The 18,361-nt window shown below is 41.4% G+C and overlaps 1 protein-coding gene across 1 annotated transcript in view; it reads left to right on the forward strand.

Annotated features, from left to right (window-relative positions):
* The first annotated feature begins 9,394 nt into the window (after window positions 1-9,394).
* PELI2 (pellino E3 ubiquitin protein ligase family member 2) overlaps window positions 9,395-18,361 on the forward strand; it is a 55,731-nt gene continuing 46,764 nt past the window's right edge. The window contains 1 exon segment of the mRNA XM_032236190.1: window positions 9,395-9,825. Within this exon segment, the coding sequence (XP_032092081.1) occupies window positions 9,749-9,825 (77 nt within the window). The 5' untranslated portion in view covers window positions 9,395-9,748.

Here is an 18,361-nt window from a genome sequence, read left to right on the forward strand (position 1 = left end):
CTTAGAAAGTTAATAAACGGTTCTCCTGAATAGGTGCGAACTGGCTGAATCCCACCACTGAATTCATGACCTATCTTTTTAAAATAAGTGCCTATTTTGTTTGGTACAAATTACACAACTGCAAGAGGTTCTTATTTTATGTCACTTTTTTTTGCCAACTTCATTTCCATAGACTGTGCCATTCTGGACACGTCCCTATCAAAACAATTGAGAAATGGTATATTTATCTGGTACTGAATACTTACTCTCTCTATTTAAGGTACAAATCCTGATCTACTGACCCAAAGTGATAATTAGATATAGACAAAATATTAACTATTTACTCTGTGTCTCCCCCACCCCCTTTACCTAACATTCCCTCTGTTCCTGGTGTCTAAATTTGCTAATCTGAGATCTCTTTCTTCTGCCTTTCTTCCGAAGCACACATTCAAAGAACACACATTCTTGGAGTATCTTTGGAATAGGCTACAGCTAACTAGGTGTTAGGTTTTGCATATTTTTATAATGTATTTCCTGTAAACAGATCTCTTCACTAATCCCTTATCTGGGTAGATTCCTATTCTCAGAAGTGCTGGTACATAAGAAAGAAAATTTCTATCTCCAACATTCTTGAGGGATTTCCAGGATGAATCCTGGAACTAATCAGAAGACTAGAAGTCTAAACGCCTTCAAATTCTTTAAAAAAAGTCAGCTTTTCATCCAGCAGAATTGAGTTTTTGCATTCTTTGTGGTCTATGAAACAGTCTGAATATTTGAAACTCCAAAACAGAATACGTATGAGGTCTCTTTGCAACAATTCTGATCCTCTTTATCCTCATAAATGTCAGTGGCTATCCTTTTATTACCTTTCACATACTGATGGAGAGGAGAATCTTTAACTTATTCCAATGTTTAAAAAAAAGGTCAAATGAGTTAAAGAACATTTATTTTTCTTGGATAGGAATATACCAGAACAACTAGATTATTCTACCTAATCAGCACTTTTAGTAGCTAAAAATCGGTCTATCCAATTGTAATGTACAGAATTATATTTTGTGTATACACTACATGGTTCTCTAAAATCCATTGGTATACATTAATGATTATTTAGTGTAGATTTCTTCAGGTTTGGGCTATCTAGATGCACTGGAACTGCAGATGACAAAATATCCAACCAGGAAATATCAGCCTCCCAGAACGTCAAACGCAATAATAGACAGGCAAACAAACGAAAGGTAAACCGCTCCAAACTCGATTGCAGAAAAGATGACTTCAGCAATAGAGTGGTCAATGCCTGGAATGCTCTACCTGACTCTGTTCTTACTTCCTCTAAAGCCCATAGCTTTAACCTTAAACTGCCTACATGGATCTCACACCATTCTTAAGAGGTCTGTAAGGGGCGTATATAAGCGTACCAGCATACCTACAGTTCCTGTCCTACCGTCCCCATTTATTTGTACTCATTTCATGTGCTCATTTACATGTTTATACTTATACCTGTTATATTGTACATGTTTGACTAACTAACTAACTATCTATCTATCTATCTATCTATCTATCTATCTATCTATCTATCTATCTATCTATCTATCTATCTATCTATCTAACTAAATAAACAAACAAACAAACAAACTTTTCAACAAATGTGGGTTAGATAACTTACTTAGTTTTGTCTGGAATAGTGTGCAAATCCAGCTATTGGCATGTGTAAATTACTCCCAACTGTTGTCTTGGTAGTTTACCACATAGGGATTCATGATCTAGAAAGGGTGCAACTCAGGGGTGAAATCCAGCAGGTTCTGGAGAACCGGTAGCAGAAATTTTGAGTAGTTCAGAGAGCTGGCAAATGCTACCTCTGGCTGGCGCCAGAGTAGGTTGGGAATGGAGATTTTGCAGTATCATTCCCCTGCCTCACGCACCAAGCCATGGCCACCAAGCCACACCATGCCCACCAAGCCATGCCCACAAAACCAGTAGTAAAAAAACATTCACCACTGGTACAACTGGTACATCAGGTGAAGCAGAGCATAGACCTTCCTGTGGATACTTCTGGCTGGATTCAGTTCTTTTTGTAATCGATCCTCAACAATCTATTTGTGTGCTTTTAACTAAAGCAAGATTCTGGCCAGTTAGTTTTGGATTTATCTGATCCTAATTATTGAGACATGAATGAAAAAATAGCTATTTTAATTTATAAAGAAGAAGAGAAATGCAAATCTTTAGATAACTGCATTTGGGGGTCAAATGCAAGAAACAGGAGGAAGTTATATGAGTGATGTGCAGCTGTTTGTTTATGTTTTATTCCTTGCTTGTTTTATGCACAAGCGTGTGCTTACTCTGACAGTGAGTTATGGCACAGCTTTCTTAGCTGCAGCCTCCTCCTAATAAAAAAGATAACTATGTAATAATTCAGCTCTTGGTTTTAATAAAATCTCATCCTTCTCCTTGGAAGCAGATAGGAAAACTTTCTATGTTTAAAGATTAGCTGCTTTTCTCCATTTCCTCCTTATCGCTGGAATGAGCAGCAGAATGTCTGTGCCAAAGAAATTAATGGCCAGATTTTGTTTCAGTCAGGGCTACTTCCCTTACTCTAGTAGATTAATAATTTTGACTGGTGTCAGAAGAATAATTTGGGGTTCCAACTTGAGCTGGGGTTGCACAAGAATAAATAAAAAATGAGATCCAGACAGCTGTGAGGAAAGAAGAAACATTTATTCCTAAAAGCAAAAGCAGTTTGCTTTTAGGGGCAGGCTGCAGAGAAATGGGGTACAATGGCAAAATTTTATAGGGGGAGCTTGTCCAGGGTATGGAAGTGTCTACGTACTAAGGTGTATGTGTGTGTATTCTTGTAAACATGCCGTTCTGCTGGGAGACTTAATTTAATTAACTCTGTTTGCATTTTATCTTTTGATATGTGGATTAGGTCTACTTATTTTGGGGGTTGAGGAAGTTTGCTAATTTGATTAACTTGGAGACACTGATTCTCAGACCATTATGGGTTCTGTCAATATTTTAAGGGAAGATGAAAACCATATAAATAATAAAATATATTTAGATGTAGAACTTCTCACAATGGCCTGGAAGCCTCTGAAACCTGCTGCCTGCATTTTCCTGATGGAAAGGTGTATGTGTTAGGTAAGTGCTGTTGGTGAATTAGGGTATTTTCTCTAGTACCTTTGGAATCCACAAAACATTTTGTTCACAATTTTATTTTTAAAACATGTAAAGAATAAAGTAAGAGATTATGCAAAAGAAAAGAGGAAGACGATGATAAAAGTCAAGAACCCACAAGTATTGGTAAGGGAGAATGAGATGGAGATAAGAGGCTAAATCATTGAAGAAAAGCTGGACAACCATTTAAAAAGTTATACTACCAAATTTAGTCAGCTTATCTCCCCACCACAGTCTGTTCTACAAACATTAATGGAATAAGTTTTAGTGCATAAATAGAGGCTGAGATGTTTGCTTTTGTCTTATAACTGAAAACAGTAATAAGAGTGGAACAGATTTTAAGGAATTTTATTCTCAAGAGAGAAGGAATGCTTTTTGTTACTTCTTGTTACTGCTTGATTCTCCTTAGCAGTAAGAATGTTTGTCTTTCCAGCCTGGAAGAAAATGGAATAGAAATCAGCAGAACACCACTGCAAAGCATTGTACAAAACTTCATCACAAGTACTTTTTCTAACTAACAAATAATTTTGGCCTTTTAATAACATTGTTGAATAAGACAAAAAGTGCCACCAGACTTCTGATTTGTTGGTGGTAGCCTAGACTAATGCCTCTCTTCTCCTACAATGTAGGATGGAATATATTGGCCTGAATTCCCAGGAGGGAGAGGGTGCATTGAACGTTGTCAGCCACTCAGAGTCACTTCGAAATGAGTAGGGTGGGAAATAAATTTAATAAATAAATAAATAAATTCCAGAAGACTAAGAGACAAGTTAATTCAGATACTTTGTGTGAGAGAAAGAAAGTGAAGGCAGCCCCTCCCTAATAGTTTCCAGAGTACCTGCTTCTTATAGGAAGTAGTCTGCTTTACTTTGGCAAGATTCCGTCTGTAGGTGTAGAACAATAAAGAAATGTGTTTGGAGGAATCACTATGTATTTTTCTTAATTTTTGGAGCCTGACACAATATCTACAATGCGGAGCTTTTTTAGATGGTGCTCTTTCCAGGCAGCATGTCCAAGCCTTACTAGTACAAATTTTAGGACCAAAAAATTTACACATTTGGAAAGCATCACACTGGAGAAGGTGTCCATAAAACAGATGAGCTCTGTTGTCTTAACATGAGCTGTGAGTAGAACTAAGGATTGTTTTATTAAATCTACACTTGCAACTAATCCCAGTCCTCTGAGTTCATTGGCCAAAATGGTCCCAAGTGGATTCTTGGTGGAATATACCCTTCATATTTTTCATGAATGGGAGCAAAATCGATCACATATGTTTAACAGCACATGCCCATTCATCTTTCAACTGCCCCCATTAATTTATCTTATTTCTTTGTAAGTATGCATAGGATTAGTTCAGAATAAGCAAGTTTCAGACTGCTCTGCTGAAGATGCAATATCTAGTAGGTTTTTAGATAACGAAGGTCCACCCAGCTCTCATCCTTCATTGGTATGGTTCCATGTTATGTTAAACATGTTTACAGCATAAGTGAAGCATAACAGAATAACAGAGTTGAAAGGGATCTTTCAGGCTTCTAGTCCAACTCTCTGCTTAAGCAGGAGACCCTATACCATTTCAGACAAATGGCTGTCCAATCTCTTCTTGAAAGCCTCCAGTGTTGGGGCATTCACAACTTCTGGAGGCAAGTCGTTCCATTGATTAATTGTTCTAACTGTCAGGATATTTCTCCTTATTCTAAGTTGCTTCTCTCCTTGATTAGTTTCCATCCATTGCTTCTTATCCTGCCCTCAGGTGCTTTGGAGAATAGCTTGACTCCCTCTTCTTTGTGGCAGTCCCTTAGATATTGGAACACTGCTATCATGTCACCCCTAGTCCTTCTTTTCTTGAAATTAGAATACCCAATTCCTGCATTTAGGAATCTCAGAAATAAGTTGAGCAATCATGATTTATATGCAGCACCAGTGTTTTAGGTAATACATATACCTGTGGTTGTTTTTTTCAAATAATGCCTAGTATAGGGATACTGTGAGTTGCACAGAAAGTTCAGGAACCTTCTAATTATCTAAAATCTAAGATCCATTTATGTAGAATGTGAGAGCAGGGCTCTATAACACAATGCCTAGATATGAAAGTATTTTTAATCTGAAAGCAAGCAAAGCAAGAACAGGGTTGTGATTTCAATGGATTAAATGAAAATAATACACCTGGAAATAAATTGGAAAGCTGAAGAGAAGATAAAGCAAAGAGTGAAAAAAGAAGTAGAGGAAGAAGTAAATTGTTAATAAATGGAAGGATGAAGAGGTGGGGCTGGGGAAAAAGTTATCCCAAACCTATGAACAAGGAGAGCTAAACTTGACAAGCAACAGAGCAGAGGTGGGTTGCTGCCGGTTTGGCCCGGATTGACCGAACCCGTAGTAACAAGGGCGGGAGGCTCCACCTACCTGCCTGGATGCTTCTGCGCATGTGCAGAAGCTTCACATGTGCGAGTAGGAGCATGTGGGAGCGTGCCCGAACCAGTAGTAAAAAAATTGGCAACCCACCTCTGCAACAGAGATGACTGTGCACCACTGAATCGTAAACATTGGATCCTAATGGCACAGAGGAAGGTTATGGATTTTATATGCCAGTTAAGTAGCCAATATTCAAATACATTCAGCACCTCAAATTTTTAAGAAATAAACAATGCAAGCCAATGACAAAACTTCCTATCTTAGATAATCACTTCTGAAAAACAAAATAAAATAGGCTAGGTACTTAAACATGTTTCAGCTAGACATTAATTGATTCCTTTTATCCAGTAGTGTGCAAAGTGGAAAGATGAAGAGAAAGTGTTCCTTTTAAAGAGAAAATGGGCATTTACACAGACAAATCCTTAAAGAGAAAAAAAAGCTAAAATAAAAAGATTAAACAGCATATAAATGACTCCAAAGTGGAAACATGGATTTAAAACATTTTTAGAGTTAATAAAAATAGAGTGTTCTTTTTTTTAAAAAAAGAACTCTCTGAAGAAAGAAACTAGCAGTTAAGACAATTTATTTTAGTCTCAGAAGATGAAATTGAATAGGTGGGTGAGAGACTTCATAATGTCATTTCCAATTGCTGATAAATTACAATTCACAGAAGATGTATTTTACTTTAGCTGTATGTTCAACAGAGTGATCCCTAGATAAGCTGGGGTGAATTTAAATGGGCACTGGCTTTGAAAACCATATGATCAGCCAACTGTAGGTTTCTTTTCCCAGATACTGCTATATCTTAAAAAAAAAACCTTGCAGACTAATATCATGAGAAGAGGGGTGCCAGGAGGAGATCCATTTAGAATAGAATAGAATAGAATTCTTTATTGGCCAAGTGTGATTGGACACACAAGGAATTTGTCTTTGGTACATATGCTTTCAATGTACATATAAAGACCAGATACATTCATCAAGAATCATAAAGTACAACACTTAATGATAGTCATAGGGTACAAATAAGCAATCAGGAAACAATCAATATCAATATAAATCATAAGGATACAAGCAACAAAGTTAAATCCTATACTTGCCAGGTTTAGGATATTGGTTAGATGACTGGAATTTTGATTAGGCTAAAAGTAGATCTACCATTAAGCCAAGTAAAACAACTGACTCAGATGGCAAATAATTCTTGTGTGTCACATTAAGTAATCTTCTCCCCAAAGCTAGGCTGTAGATTTCAGAGGCCATAGAGAAGGTAAGGACACCTTTTGGGTGTCTGGGAGTAGCACTTTGGAGAGGGGATGCAGTGACACCCACAAAGGGCCTTCCCCCATTGCTGAACCAAAGGCTCTCCTTTCTTGCTTGAGTCAGCAGAAAACTTCCTAACTTGAAGACTGCTATTCCCTTTATTGATCCCTACACTACCCCAGCTTCTCTGTTTCAACTGACTGCTAATTTTGCCTCCAAGGGGATAAAGGCTAACTAATACTATATACCTTGAGGTTACTCTTAGACTGCGATGGATAAAGAGGGAAAATAATCCCCTAACACTTAATATTATGACTTAAGCCTGTTTCAATCACAGGCTGGGGATGTGATAAAGGCAACAACATGAAAACCCCACAGAAAAAAAGATGCTGTATGTGGTTGCTCTGGTTGTGCTATGTGTGAGATGGCCCCGTTTTAGGGGGTGTTGAGATTTTTAGAGTTGTTTTAGTTTATTTGTTGCTTGTTTTTGCAGGGAAAGGATTGTTTAAACTAAAATTTAGTATATCTGTTTTCAGCTGTTTTCTACAGAAAAAGTGATAGGAAATCGCATCTTATCAATTTGTTGTTGAAGTTTAACACAGAGATCTAAACAATGAATTGCAAAAAAGTAGGTGTGGAAGGATGGATGGGAATTGCATGCATTTTGTCAGCAAACAAGTTGCTCATCCTGTAAAAGAAGGCACAGTATAGTTCTGTGGATACAAACGCATAGATGCCCATCACATCATTTTTATGTGGTGAAGCTACATTTATGCAGAGCACATATAGAGTAAGAAATACTAAGAGCTAAAGAGACAAATAAACATAAGATAAAAAAATGCAAATGAAAGATGTGGGGTAGCTATAGACTGAATGATATTCTTCTGGCTCTGCTGTTGAACTGCTGGAACAATGAATTGGCTGAAGGCATTCTCAGTTTTTATGGTTGGTAGCAATGAAGCAGACCTCGAGGTGAAATTGCTTGTGAAGGACTGTGAAAGGAAGGTGCACACTGTGTAAGTGCTGCGTGTTTATTTTATGTACAAATATTGGTAAGGATCTTATTGAGGCTGCCACATTCTCCATGGATGCCAACTGAATATTTCAGAAAAGCTCACACTTATAGCATGAAGACTAGATCTCTTTTCTTCTATGCTTCCTCAAGAACTAACACCATTTAGCAGAGTTTCTTAACCTTGGCAGTGCGAAAATGTGTGTGGGCTTCAACTTCCAAAATTCCCCAGCCAGCATGCCAGGATTGAGAAAGGTTACATTTGAGAAATACTTTATACAATCACTATTCCAGAAGTTTTAATTATTTACAGAAAATTACTCAAGTCACTAATTGGTAATGATAAATGTCATTCCCTATGTGAAATTTTTGCATTAATTTTATTTTCTAGTAGTGACAGTAGTATGGAATACCTCATTGCAGTTCTGAATGGCCACATATCTGACACAAGAAATGACAAGATTAAAAAAGAACCGATGAAGTTCTCTGGATAGTCTGTCATTTATTTTAACGTGGGCATTTTTGAACTTCAAAGACCAATGTCAAGATGAAGTAGCTAAGGTATAATGAATGAATTCTATATCTCTCATTGGCTTAAACGGGGAAACATGGGAGTTTTCTGAGCCACAATGTGCAGTATTTGCATCAATGAAAGATTCTTAGTATTATATGCAACAATACCCAATCATACCCAGTTTGGTGTACTGATTAAAGTGCTAGCCTAGAAACCAGGAGATTGTGAGTTCTAATCCTGCCTCAGTATGAAAAGCAACTGGGTGACTTTGGGCCAGCCACTCCCAGCCCAATCCACCTCACAGGGTTGTGTTGTTGTTGTTGTTGGCATAGGAAGAGGAAAGAGCATTAGATATTCGCTGGCTAGAGTTACTTATAAAGGCAGGATAAAATCTAATAAATTTATATACAGCCACCACTATAAATTACTGTTTTTAACTTCTCTGTTTACAGTAATTTCTCTTTATCTTCATTGTTTCCACTCTCTAAATTTATCCCAAAGTTATGCTTCATGCTACTGTTGTACATAGTCCAGAAAATATTTTGCTATTATACATTTGTGGATCTCAAAGGTATTACAGAATTGTCTTCTTTTTATCCCCAGCTAGAGTAACTATTAGTTACTACTCAGCTTCTAGAGGTAAATGCCCATCTTCTCCTTTATATTATTAGATAGAACAATGGTCACACTTGTGGCAGTGAGTTCCCTAAATTACTTATATACTACCGTACTTTGTCCGCTCTTAAACTTAAGCTCATATTCATTAAGTACTAAGTACCGTAATCCCATCCCGACCTATTCGATAATTGAGTACAGTACAGTAGTCAATTATTGTAGACAGGTTTTTGGCCGAGAGAGGGACGGACAAAGCCTCCGGTAGGCGGCGGTAGACAACGCCTGTCTTTCCTTATGAAGGAAACATTGCTTTAACAGGGCAGCAGCCCTTTAAGAACTTCCCCCTGTCCCTTTTCGTACTCTATGTTTACATAACAGACTGGAAGATACCATCGCGGTTTTAGACGGAAGGCGAGGGGAGCGTGGAAGGCCCGGAGAAAGCCAAGAGGAGGGGCCGTTCCACGCCTCCTTTCTGGGTAGGCGCTGTAGTTGGTCTCTCCTCACTCCCCCCCCCCTCACCCCCGGGCAGTCGTGTCTGTCGCTGTTGGCTTGAGTGCAGAGAGGGGGAAGCGAAGGGTCCGCGTCGGCGGGCGCACCAAGCAAAGGCAACCCCGTAATTTCGCCCGACCGCCCGACCGCTGGCTGGCTGGCTGGCACCGCGACTATGAAGGAAAGGTCTCCAGCCCAACGTCCTGTTTGATGACTGCTCTTGCAACGGCTCTTCTGGCGAATGCCGTTGTTGCCCCGCATGGGATTATAGCCACGACGACCGCGGCCGTGGCGGTGGCCCCATGTTTTCTCCTAGCCAGGAGGAGCACTGCGCGCCCAACAAGGAGCCCGTCAAATATGGAGAGCTCATGGTTCTCGGGTAAGGAGGAGGAGGAGGCGGCGAAGACTGGGGCGCTGCGCTGCGGTGTGTCGGGGCTCCGGCGGGGCATCTCCCCCCTCCTGTTTTGAGGCTGAGGGGGAAGCCGGCGGCGCGGGAGAAGCGCGAGTGGGAAGGAGACCCCCCCCCGTGCCACCCACCACCACCTTTTGCCTCCGGTGGGCAACGCAGCCCGAGGGGCTCTAGTTACGAGCGGGTGTCCTTTCGGGGGTGGGCAGCTGTGGAGAAGCTCCCCGAGAGTGAAGTGAGGCTGGGAGAGAGTTGCGGGTGCGGGGTGTCCCCCGAGGCCTCGGGCCCACGGTCGGGGAGCAGACGGGCGACGGTTAGGTGGGACGGCGGGCGGAGGTGTAATAAACTTGAGGGAGGACGAGGAGGGCCGGTGGGGGTGGGTGAGCAAAGAGGGCCTGGCAGCTCAGGTCAGCCGGGGAAAATGCGTGGAAGGTCGGCCCCCCGGCTGACGAGCGGAGGAGAAGCGGCGGCGGGACAGGAATTATTTCTCCCTCGGGGAAACATCCTGAAGCGGGCAAGAGGGAGCCGCGTCTCTCTCTCTCTCGGGGCCTCCAGGCAGCAGGGCGGGCGAGTGTTGGACGTAAAGGATGTGCGGGTCGTTTTAATTAGTGGCCTCTCCTCCTCCCTCCCCCAAAAGAAAGAACCCGAAAAGTTCGTTGAGGCGAGAGAAGGCGCGGATGATGGGGTGGACGCGGAGAGTATTCCGGGACCCACTTCGGACCTGTGTCTGTGTGTGTGTGGGGGGAGTCTCTCGCTTTCCACTGTTTTGGGAGTGTTGACGGGAGGGGGTGGGGGGGGGGGAAGAGAAACCTACCGGACGGGGAGGCATGTATCCGCTTGTTGGGAATGGTGAGTCTTGATTCATAGAGGTCTTCAAACTTGGCAACCTTAAGACTTGTGGACTTCAAATCCCAGAATTCTCCAGCCAGCTCTGCTGGGAGTTGAAGTCCACAAGTCTTAAAGTTGCCAAGTTTGGGGACCCTAGTCTTGAAGGTCAGTAGGGAGAAGGGGGGGGGGAGGAAACACAACTTGCCTGGTTAGAAGGCCTGCCCGGATGGCAAAAGGAGTGCCAAAGAGGAGTGGTGTTAATCGTGATGGAGGGGTGGGAGAAGTAGGGGATTAATCTGTGCAGGTGAGGAAAGAGGAAACTTTGTATTGAAAGAGAGGGAGAGGGAGAAATTGAAAGGAGGGGGGGTAAGAGGAAGGGTGGGCAGGCAAATAGCATGTTTGTACTGTAGTCCCATTCTGAATGCTTAGCAGTGAGATTATTATAAACACTGATTATGGGGTGGGTGTGGGTGGGGGAGAGGCCCTGTTTCATTGGGACTGAGCAGATCCTACTTCTGCCTGGTTTATGGTTTATTCTTGCTTACCCGATATCTTTTCCCCATATTCTGTCTGAGATGAAAGATCTCAAAAGGGGTAAAATATGGTGATACAGAAGTGTAATGCTGGGAGCCTGCTTAATTGGCTATTGGTCCCATAGATTGGAATCAGGGGATTGGCTCTTGTCAACCTCATTGTCTTGGCTTTAGATATAGTTTGTACCATATTGCAGGATACTGTATTTGTTGGGACTAATAATAGCTGTTCCAAAATTAAGACTGTTTTGTGTTTGCTTTTGTTGGATGGTCAGTGCAATTCTTGGACTCGTTCTATAAGAGCATTCTGGATGGTAAAAGAGAAGCACTGGGCCTTCTGAAATGTGTACTGTACTGTTGGGAGAAGAGCAATCTGCAGTATCTATATTTTTTAATGAATTGCTTCTAAGTTGGATACTTCTTAGCATGCTTTAAAAAAAACCATACTGTGGAGAAGGTAAACCGACATTACCCATCTGGTTTGGAGAGGTCTGTAGTCTGACTCTGGGGTGCTTTTACAATTAATCTCATGCCATTCTAGAATGTATTAATTATAGTGCTAATTGTTGTTTTACTTCTCCAGTATGCCTTGTGATAGAGAAGACTGGATGATGTTGGTGAATATGTGAAATAGTAAACATGTACTTCAGCAGTTGGGATTTGGGGAGGGGGGGGTGGAATCTATGTCGCTGGTTTGGTGTTCTTCTCCATCCTTATTGTTTGAATGTGGAGTTTGTGTCTGAGTGCCATACAAATTGAATATAAGACATTTAAATCTGTTTATCCACTCCCAGCAAACCTTGTGTTTAGACATGTTAACTAAAAGTACATAACATTTGCATGATCAAATAAATAGAATATGAAAACTAACTTTCAAATTAAATTTACTGTTTGGAAGTTTTACTATGAAATAGCACTACTGGGTGCTTTGTACTAGCTGTTTGCTTATTTCATAAACAATATGGAGGGATTGGATTTGAAAGAATTATCACTAGCAGAGACCTTTTTCTTAGCATTTTTTTCTAAGCAGATCCTTATAGGGTTATATTTTTAATAACACTGAATATGACAGTAAAAGAAAACTTGACAAAATCTTATTCCAAAGAAGTTGATTATTTTAAATATTTTTTCGGGAGATTTAATTAAGTGAAGTAAATATAAATAATGACCATAAAGGAACATCCATAATTAATTTTTTTGGAAATACCATGAAAGTGATTTACAATTGTCACTTTTTTGTAAAATCCATTGATTTTAAGCTTTATAAAGATCTTGAATTTCCTAGTAGTCTCCTCTACAGGAACTAAACAGGTTTAATCTGACTTAGCTTTTTTAGGGATGAGGTACATTGCTACCTCCTGTAGCTGATTTCAGAAAATTAGGAAAATATAACATGATTTCAAATATTTGAAAGGTATCAAACATTTTCTACAAAAAAATTATTTGTAGAAAAGTTGTTAATCTAAACAATAATTGGAAATATCTAGTTTATATCACTATCAGTAAAGAACAGTCTACTTGGAGAAGAGACATGCTGACAGCATGGACATCATCTGTGTTATTAAAGTCTTGTCACTTCTAGAACTCTGTTCAGCATGTAATCTTTAATTCAGGTAATTGTACTATTTGCTTTATGCAATTGGAAGCTTTGGAACAAACATTATAGATATAAGTTCAGGATAATTGAATGTGGCTTGAACCATTTCCAAATATTTATTATTATTATTTCTTTCCTTCCTTGCACTGCGCAATGGCAAATAGCTTTCCCCCACAAAATCTTGTAGGACTGAATTTATCCTTACTTCTGTTTTGAATATCTATATTTCTTGCTTCCCCCACCCTGCAATGTCTGTGTGGAAGCACTAGAGATTTTTAATGCTAAATGACTACTTTTGCTAGTTATTAAGGGTCATTAGAGAGGCACTTAATATGCATGAGTATTTCAGCTTGAGCAAGAGATACATTTAATCTTATTCTGTCTGGATTGTAGCATGACATATTTAATAAAGCTAAATTTCTATTTAAAGGAACACCAAGAATGAGAATTGAGACTGGAACAAAATCAGCTTACAATAATGCAGAGAAACTAGATTTTATTTGTTGTTTTTATTCTAAACATCTATATCTCTTCTAAGACACCTTTTCAAGAAGCTTAATCACTCAGTAATTCCATAAATAGCATAATGCTTCTTCTTCCCAGAGCTGTATCATTAGTAGAAAATAATCACAGAACAGCTTGAACATCTGTTCAGCATTTTTAAAAAAGCCTAGAATAAGTAATTGTGTAATCGTCTGCTATTTGTTACCTTTGAGAATGAAGAACTTTAGGTAACAAGGTTGTGAATCAGATAATCACACTCATAAATGGTTAGAGATGTTGAATAGCTTATGTGTTAAAGATGTGAGTATATTAATTGTATTGTGACAAAAACCTATTTATTGGCAGAAAAATGAGGTATCCAATCAACTTCTTCTATGAATTTCTCTATATTGTCAAAGATTGATTGCGATGGAAATGGCTTAAATAAGAAATAAATAAAAGTAAATCAAATAATCATTTCCTAAATCAAAGAAAGTTGGATTGTGACAGAGGAAGCACCCCCTGTACAATTTGGATGATATTAATTAATTGAATAAAGAAAATCTCCAAGAAAAAGGAAGTGATTATATGCCATGAAACAAAAGAGGAGGTTTTTTTTTAGAAAAAAGATAATGTCATTTCAGATTGTGTGATAAAAAGCATTGATATTTCCTACCATAAAACTGACCCTCGTATCGAATTATCTAGTAATACCACAGCAATGGAACTTGAAGCAAAAAAAGCGAACTGGGAGGCGGTGTTGAGTAATACACGATTTGCTAGTTAGGAAGATTTCAAGAAGTGGTAAAAAGGTATTAAACTTAGACAGCCAGCTATTCCAAATTTGGAGAAGTATACCAATATCATAGGAAAATATTCATTGATAAACTTATTAGAGATAAGAATATTGTATACTTTGGGTTGGGAAAGAATGTGATGATATATCACGTTAATCTGATAAATACTTATCAAATATGAGATTTGAACAATTAAGTAATAGATTAAAAAGGCTTTCTGCTAAAGCTTTTTGTGCTAAAGCTTTTTGAACTATTCCAAAAATCCTAGATTTGTCTTATTTTACATTTAGAGAGATACAACAAGTAGATTCATTTTTCAGCAAACTTGTAATGTATCAGTGAATTAATGTTATGAATGCTTTGTGCCTTTACAATTTTGTCTATTTTAACAGTATTATTATTATTTTTTTTTAAAAAACTTTTTTTGCTTCAGTTAATGTTTTTAAAAAACGAAGTCCACAAGAAAATTGTTTCAAAGAAAGAGTGTTGTAGAAAGTTGTCAGTAACTGAAAAGTTTAAAATAGTGACATAAAATGCAATTTTGTAAGATGCTTAGCATTTTATCCTGATCTGTGTCAAAATAGCAATACCGGTACAAATGTAAACTTGAAAGAAACTCAACTGTGTTAGAAAGTGCTTATTGCAAACATTATTTTTTCTGCTGATTTGTCTGCAATTTTGTAAAGTATTTATGCATTTTAGTAATAAAAATAGCAATAATTTTTTGTAAAGATAAATTATACACCTATTCAAGTCTGCAAATATTACCTGATATATTTTTAAAACTATAATTGATGTAGCGATAAAATATGTATATGCATACTTCAGTGACGTGTGGTGAGGATTATGGTTGGTGAGGCAAGAGCGTGGCAACGACGAGAACGTCCCTGCCACTGCCGCGCTCCCCCGCCTCGCCATCTTTTCTTCAACTCCTGCCAACCTCCCTGCTTCCCCGTGTCTCCATCTGCATATGAATCGCACCTGCACGAAGCGATCCCGCTGCTGACAAAGCCATAAAGAAGCCGCAGGAAAACAGTCGCCTCCATTCAGGGCTCAGCCAGTTGCAGGAAAGCCCCCTCCCAACACCTCCTTCCCGTGAAACCCGCTCGGGGCGCCCTTGGTGCGAACCAAGAGCCAACCCATGTAATTCCCCTTCGCCTCCATAGCCCATTAAAGCCTCGGTCTGGCTGGCATTTCCCCCTGGCACGTCGCTCTCTGCTTGGCAATGTCATCCTTTATTTTAAAAAAATAAGTAAAAAGAGGGAAGCCGGTTGGAAGTGGGAGGTTTTTTTGGGGAGGGGGGGTTGGGAGAAGGAGAAGGGCACCTCAAAAAGAAAAGCAGAGGTTGAATCATGCAGTGGCTGGCGGGGGCCCGATCCTTCATTAGCGGACATTCATGAAACGGCTTAGGGGGAGGGAACACCTGCAGCGGACGGGGATGGAGGAGGCGGGGGGCGAGGTGGGAGAGTGCAGCAGTGGCGGGGACGTTCTTGCCGCTGTGTCCGACAAGCGTCTCGCGTTTATGGTGGACATAAATGTGAGATGCCTGTCGGACACAGTGGTGGGGGTGTTGCTTCTCGCCGCTGCTGCGCTCTGCAGCCTCGCCCCCGCCTTCTCCATCCCCCGCCGCAGGGACATTCCGAAAGACTCAGGCCACTGAAAGTCAGAAAGGCGCATGGAAATCCACAATTGCAACCCGACATTTATGTATTTATGAAAGCGAGATCACTCCAGTTCGCGGGTGGGCAAAGTTGGGGTGGGGGGAATCTCCCGGAGATCGTTCTGTAAATTTGCTTTGGCAGACAGGTTTGTTTGGGTTTTTTTAGTTGCATCGAGCCCTTTCAGGGTATACTTCACGGGGAAGTATTTAACCGCTCCAGCTTGAAAATCAAACTCCCCCGGCGGCTTTTTTGGTTTCTTTCGCCCGTTCTTTTGCCCTTTTGAGCGTCTTCCCTGCCTCTGATCGCTGTCAGGGGATCGGGAAGGACGTTTTGCCCCTTTTATTTCATAATAGAAATATAAATAAGCTGGGATTCGTTTGCGGTAACATCGAAAACACGCTTGTCAACCCCACGTATTTAAACCCAAATACCAAAGCAGCCAAAAAAGGACCTTGCCAAAGCGAGAGAAAACCCGTTTCCAGGACAGAAAATTTGTAATTTGTAATTTTAATAGATTTGTATGCTGCCCAATCCCGGAGGACTCTGGGCGGCTTACATAAAACAGTTTAAAAATATTAAAAAGAGTTTAAAATAAAGACAGAAATAGATTAAAAGAGACACAACATACACTCGATTATAATGGGGCTGAAGTCCAATCAAAGATCAGCAGCCCCAGGCCTGCCGGAACAGCCAGGTTTTAACAGCCTTTTGGAAGGCCGAGAGATTGGGGAGGGTCTGGATCTCAGGGGGGAGATCGTTCCAGAGGGCCAGGGCAGCTACAGAGAAGGCTCTTCCCCGAGGAGCCGCCAGACGACATTGTGTGGTCAACGGTACCCGGAGAAGGTCCGCCCTTTGGGATCTTATTGGGCGCTGGGAGGTATGTTGCAGGAGGCGGTCATGGAGATATCCAGGTCCCAGGCCATGTAGGGCTTTAAAGGTGATAACCAGCACCTTGAAGTGTGTTCGGAGACCGATAGGAAGTGAGTGCAGCTCACGGAGGATAGGTGTAACATGGGTGTATCTGGGTACACCCAGTATCGCTTGTGCGGCTGCATTCTGGACCAATTGTAGTCTCTGAACACTTTTCAAGGGCAGCCCCTTGTAGAGCGTGTTACAGTAGTCAAGCCTTGAGGTGACGAGGGCATGAGTGATCATTTGGAGTGCCTCCCAGTTCAGGTAGGACCGCAACTGGTGCACCAGGCGAACCTGGGCAAAAGCTCCCCTGGTCACAGCTGACAAATGGTGTTCTAATGTCAGCTGTGGATCCAGGAGAACACCCAAGTTGCGAGCCCTCTCTGAGGGATGTAGAGTTTCACCCCCCAGGTTTAACGGTGGAATATCTGGACTATCTTTGGGGGGGGTAACATCCAAAGCCACTCAGTCTTGTCAGGGTTGAGCGCCAACTTGTTCATTCCCATCCAGACCTTGACAGCTTCCAGGCACTGGCACATTACTTCCACTGCTTCACTGAGTTGGCACGACGCGGACAGATACAACCGGTTATCCTCCGCATACTGGTGGTATTTAATCCCGTACCGACGAATGATCTCACCCAGCAGCTTCATGTAGCTGTTAAATAGGAGGGGGGACAGGACCGAGCCCTGCGGCACCCCGTATTAAAGGGGTCTAGGGGTCGACCTCTGTCCTCTGACCAACACCGACTGCGACCTGTCAGAGAGGTAAGAGGACAACCACTGTAAGATGGTGCCTCCCACTCCCACCTCCACTAGCCGCCGCAGAAGGATATCATGGTCGATGGTATCGAAGGCCGCTGAGAGGTCAAGAAGCACCAGGATAGAGGAATGTCCTCTATCCCTGGCTTGCCAGAGATCATCGGTCAGTGCGACCAAAGCGGTTTCGGTGCAATAACCAGGCCTGAAACCAGACTGAAAGGGATCTAGATAATGCGCTTCAGGCAAGGTCCGCTGGAGTTGGGAGGCCACCACCTTCTCAACAACCTTCCCTAGAAAAGGGAGGTTGGAGATGGGACGGTAGCTTTTAAAGACAGCTGGGTCCAGAGCAGGCTTCTTAAGGAGGGGTCTCACCACCGCCTCCTTCAAAGGATGCAGGAAAGACCCCTCTCGAAGTGAGGTGTTAACAATCCTCTGGATCCAGCCTTGTGTCACCTCCCTGCTGGTCGAAACCAACCAGGAGGGACACGGGTCCAGCAAACAGGTGGCGGCACTCATCGCTCCCATGGCCTTGTCCACTTTTTCAGGAGTGGCAAGCTGGAACTCTCCCCACGAAGTTTGATCAAGGCTCTCCCTTGAAAAGGGCAACACTCCAGATTTATTGCCGACAAAAATCACATTCCCCCCTACCTCATTAACCCAAGAAGGTGGTCCCAAAGGTGCTTTTTTTTCCAAAAGGCGAGTTGAATTTCTTGCGGTATTCCCCCCCCCCCTTTTGAACACGTTTCGCTTCTCATCCATGAAGCTTTCAGTTCTTCTATCCTCTTGCATGAGAAGAGAAACGTCTGAAGGGGGGGGGGCAGAAAGTCCACGCCTTTGGAAAAAGCACAGATCTGAATGATTGAGAAACTCTCCTGAGAGATAATGGTAAAAGGTTGGAAAAACCAAAGAAACTTTACTTGCACGCTGGAGAGTTGAA

This window comes from Thamnophis elegans, chromosome 1 (genome assembly GCF_009769535.1).
Source record: "Thamnophis elegans isolate rThaEle1 chromosome 1, rThaEle1.pri, whole genome shotgun sequence".
NCBI lineage: Eukaryota > Metazoa > Chordata > Lepidosauria > Squamata > Colubridae > Thamnophis > Thamnophis elegans.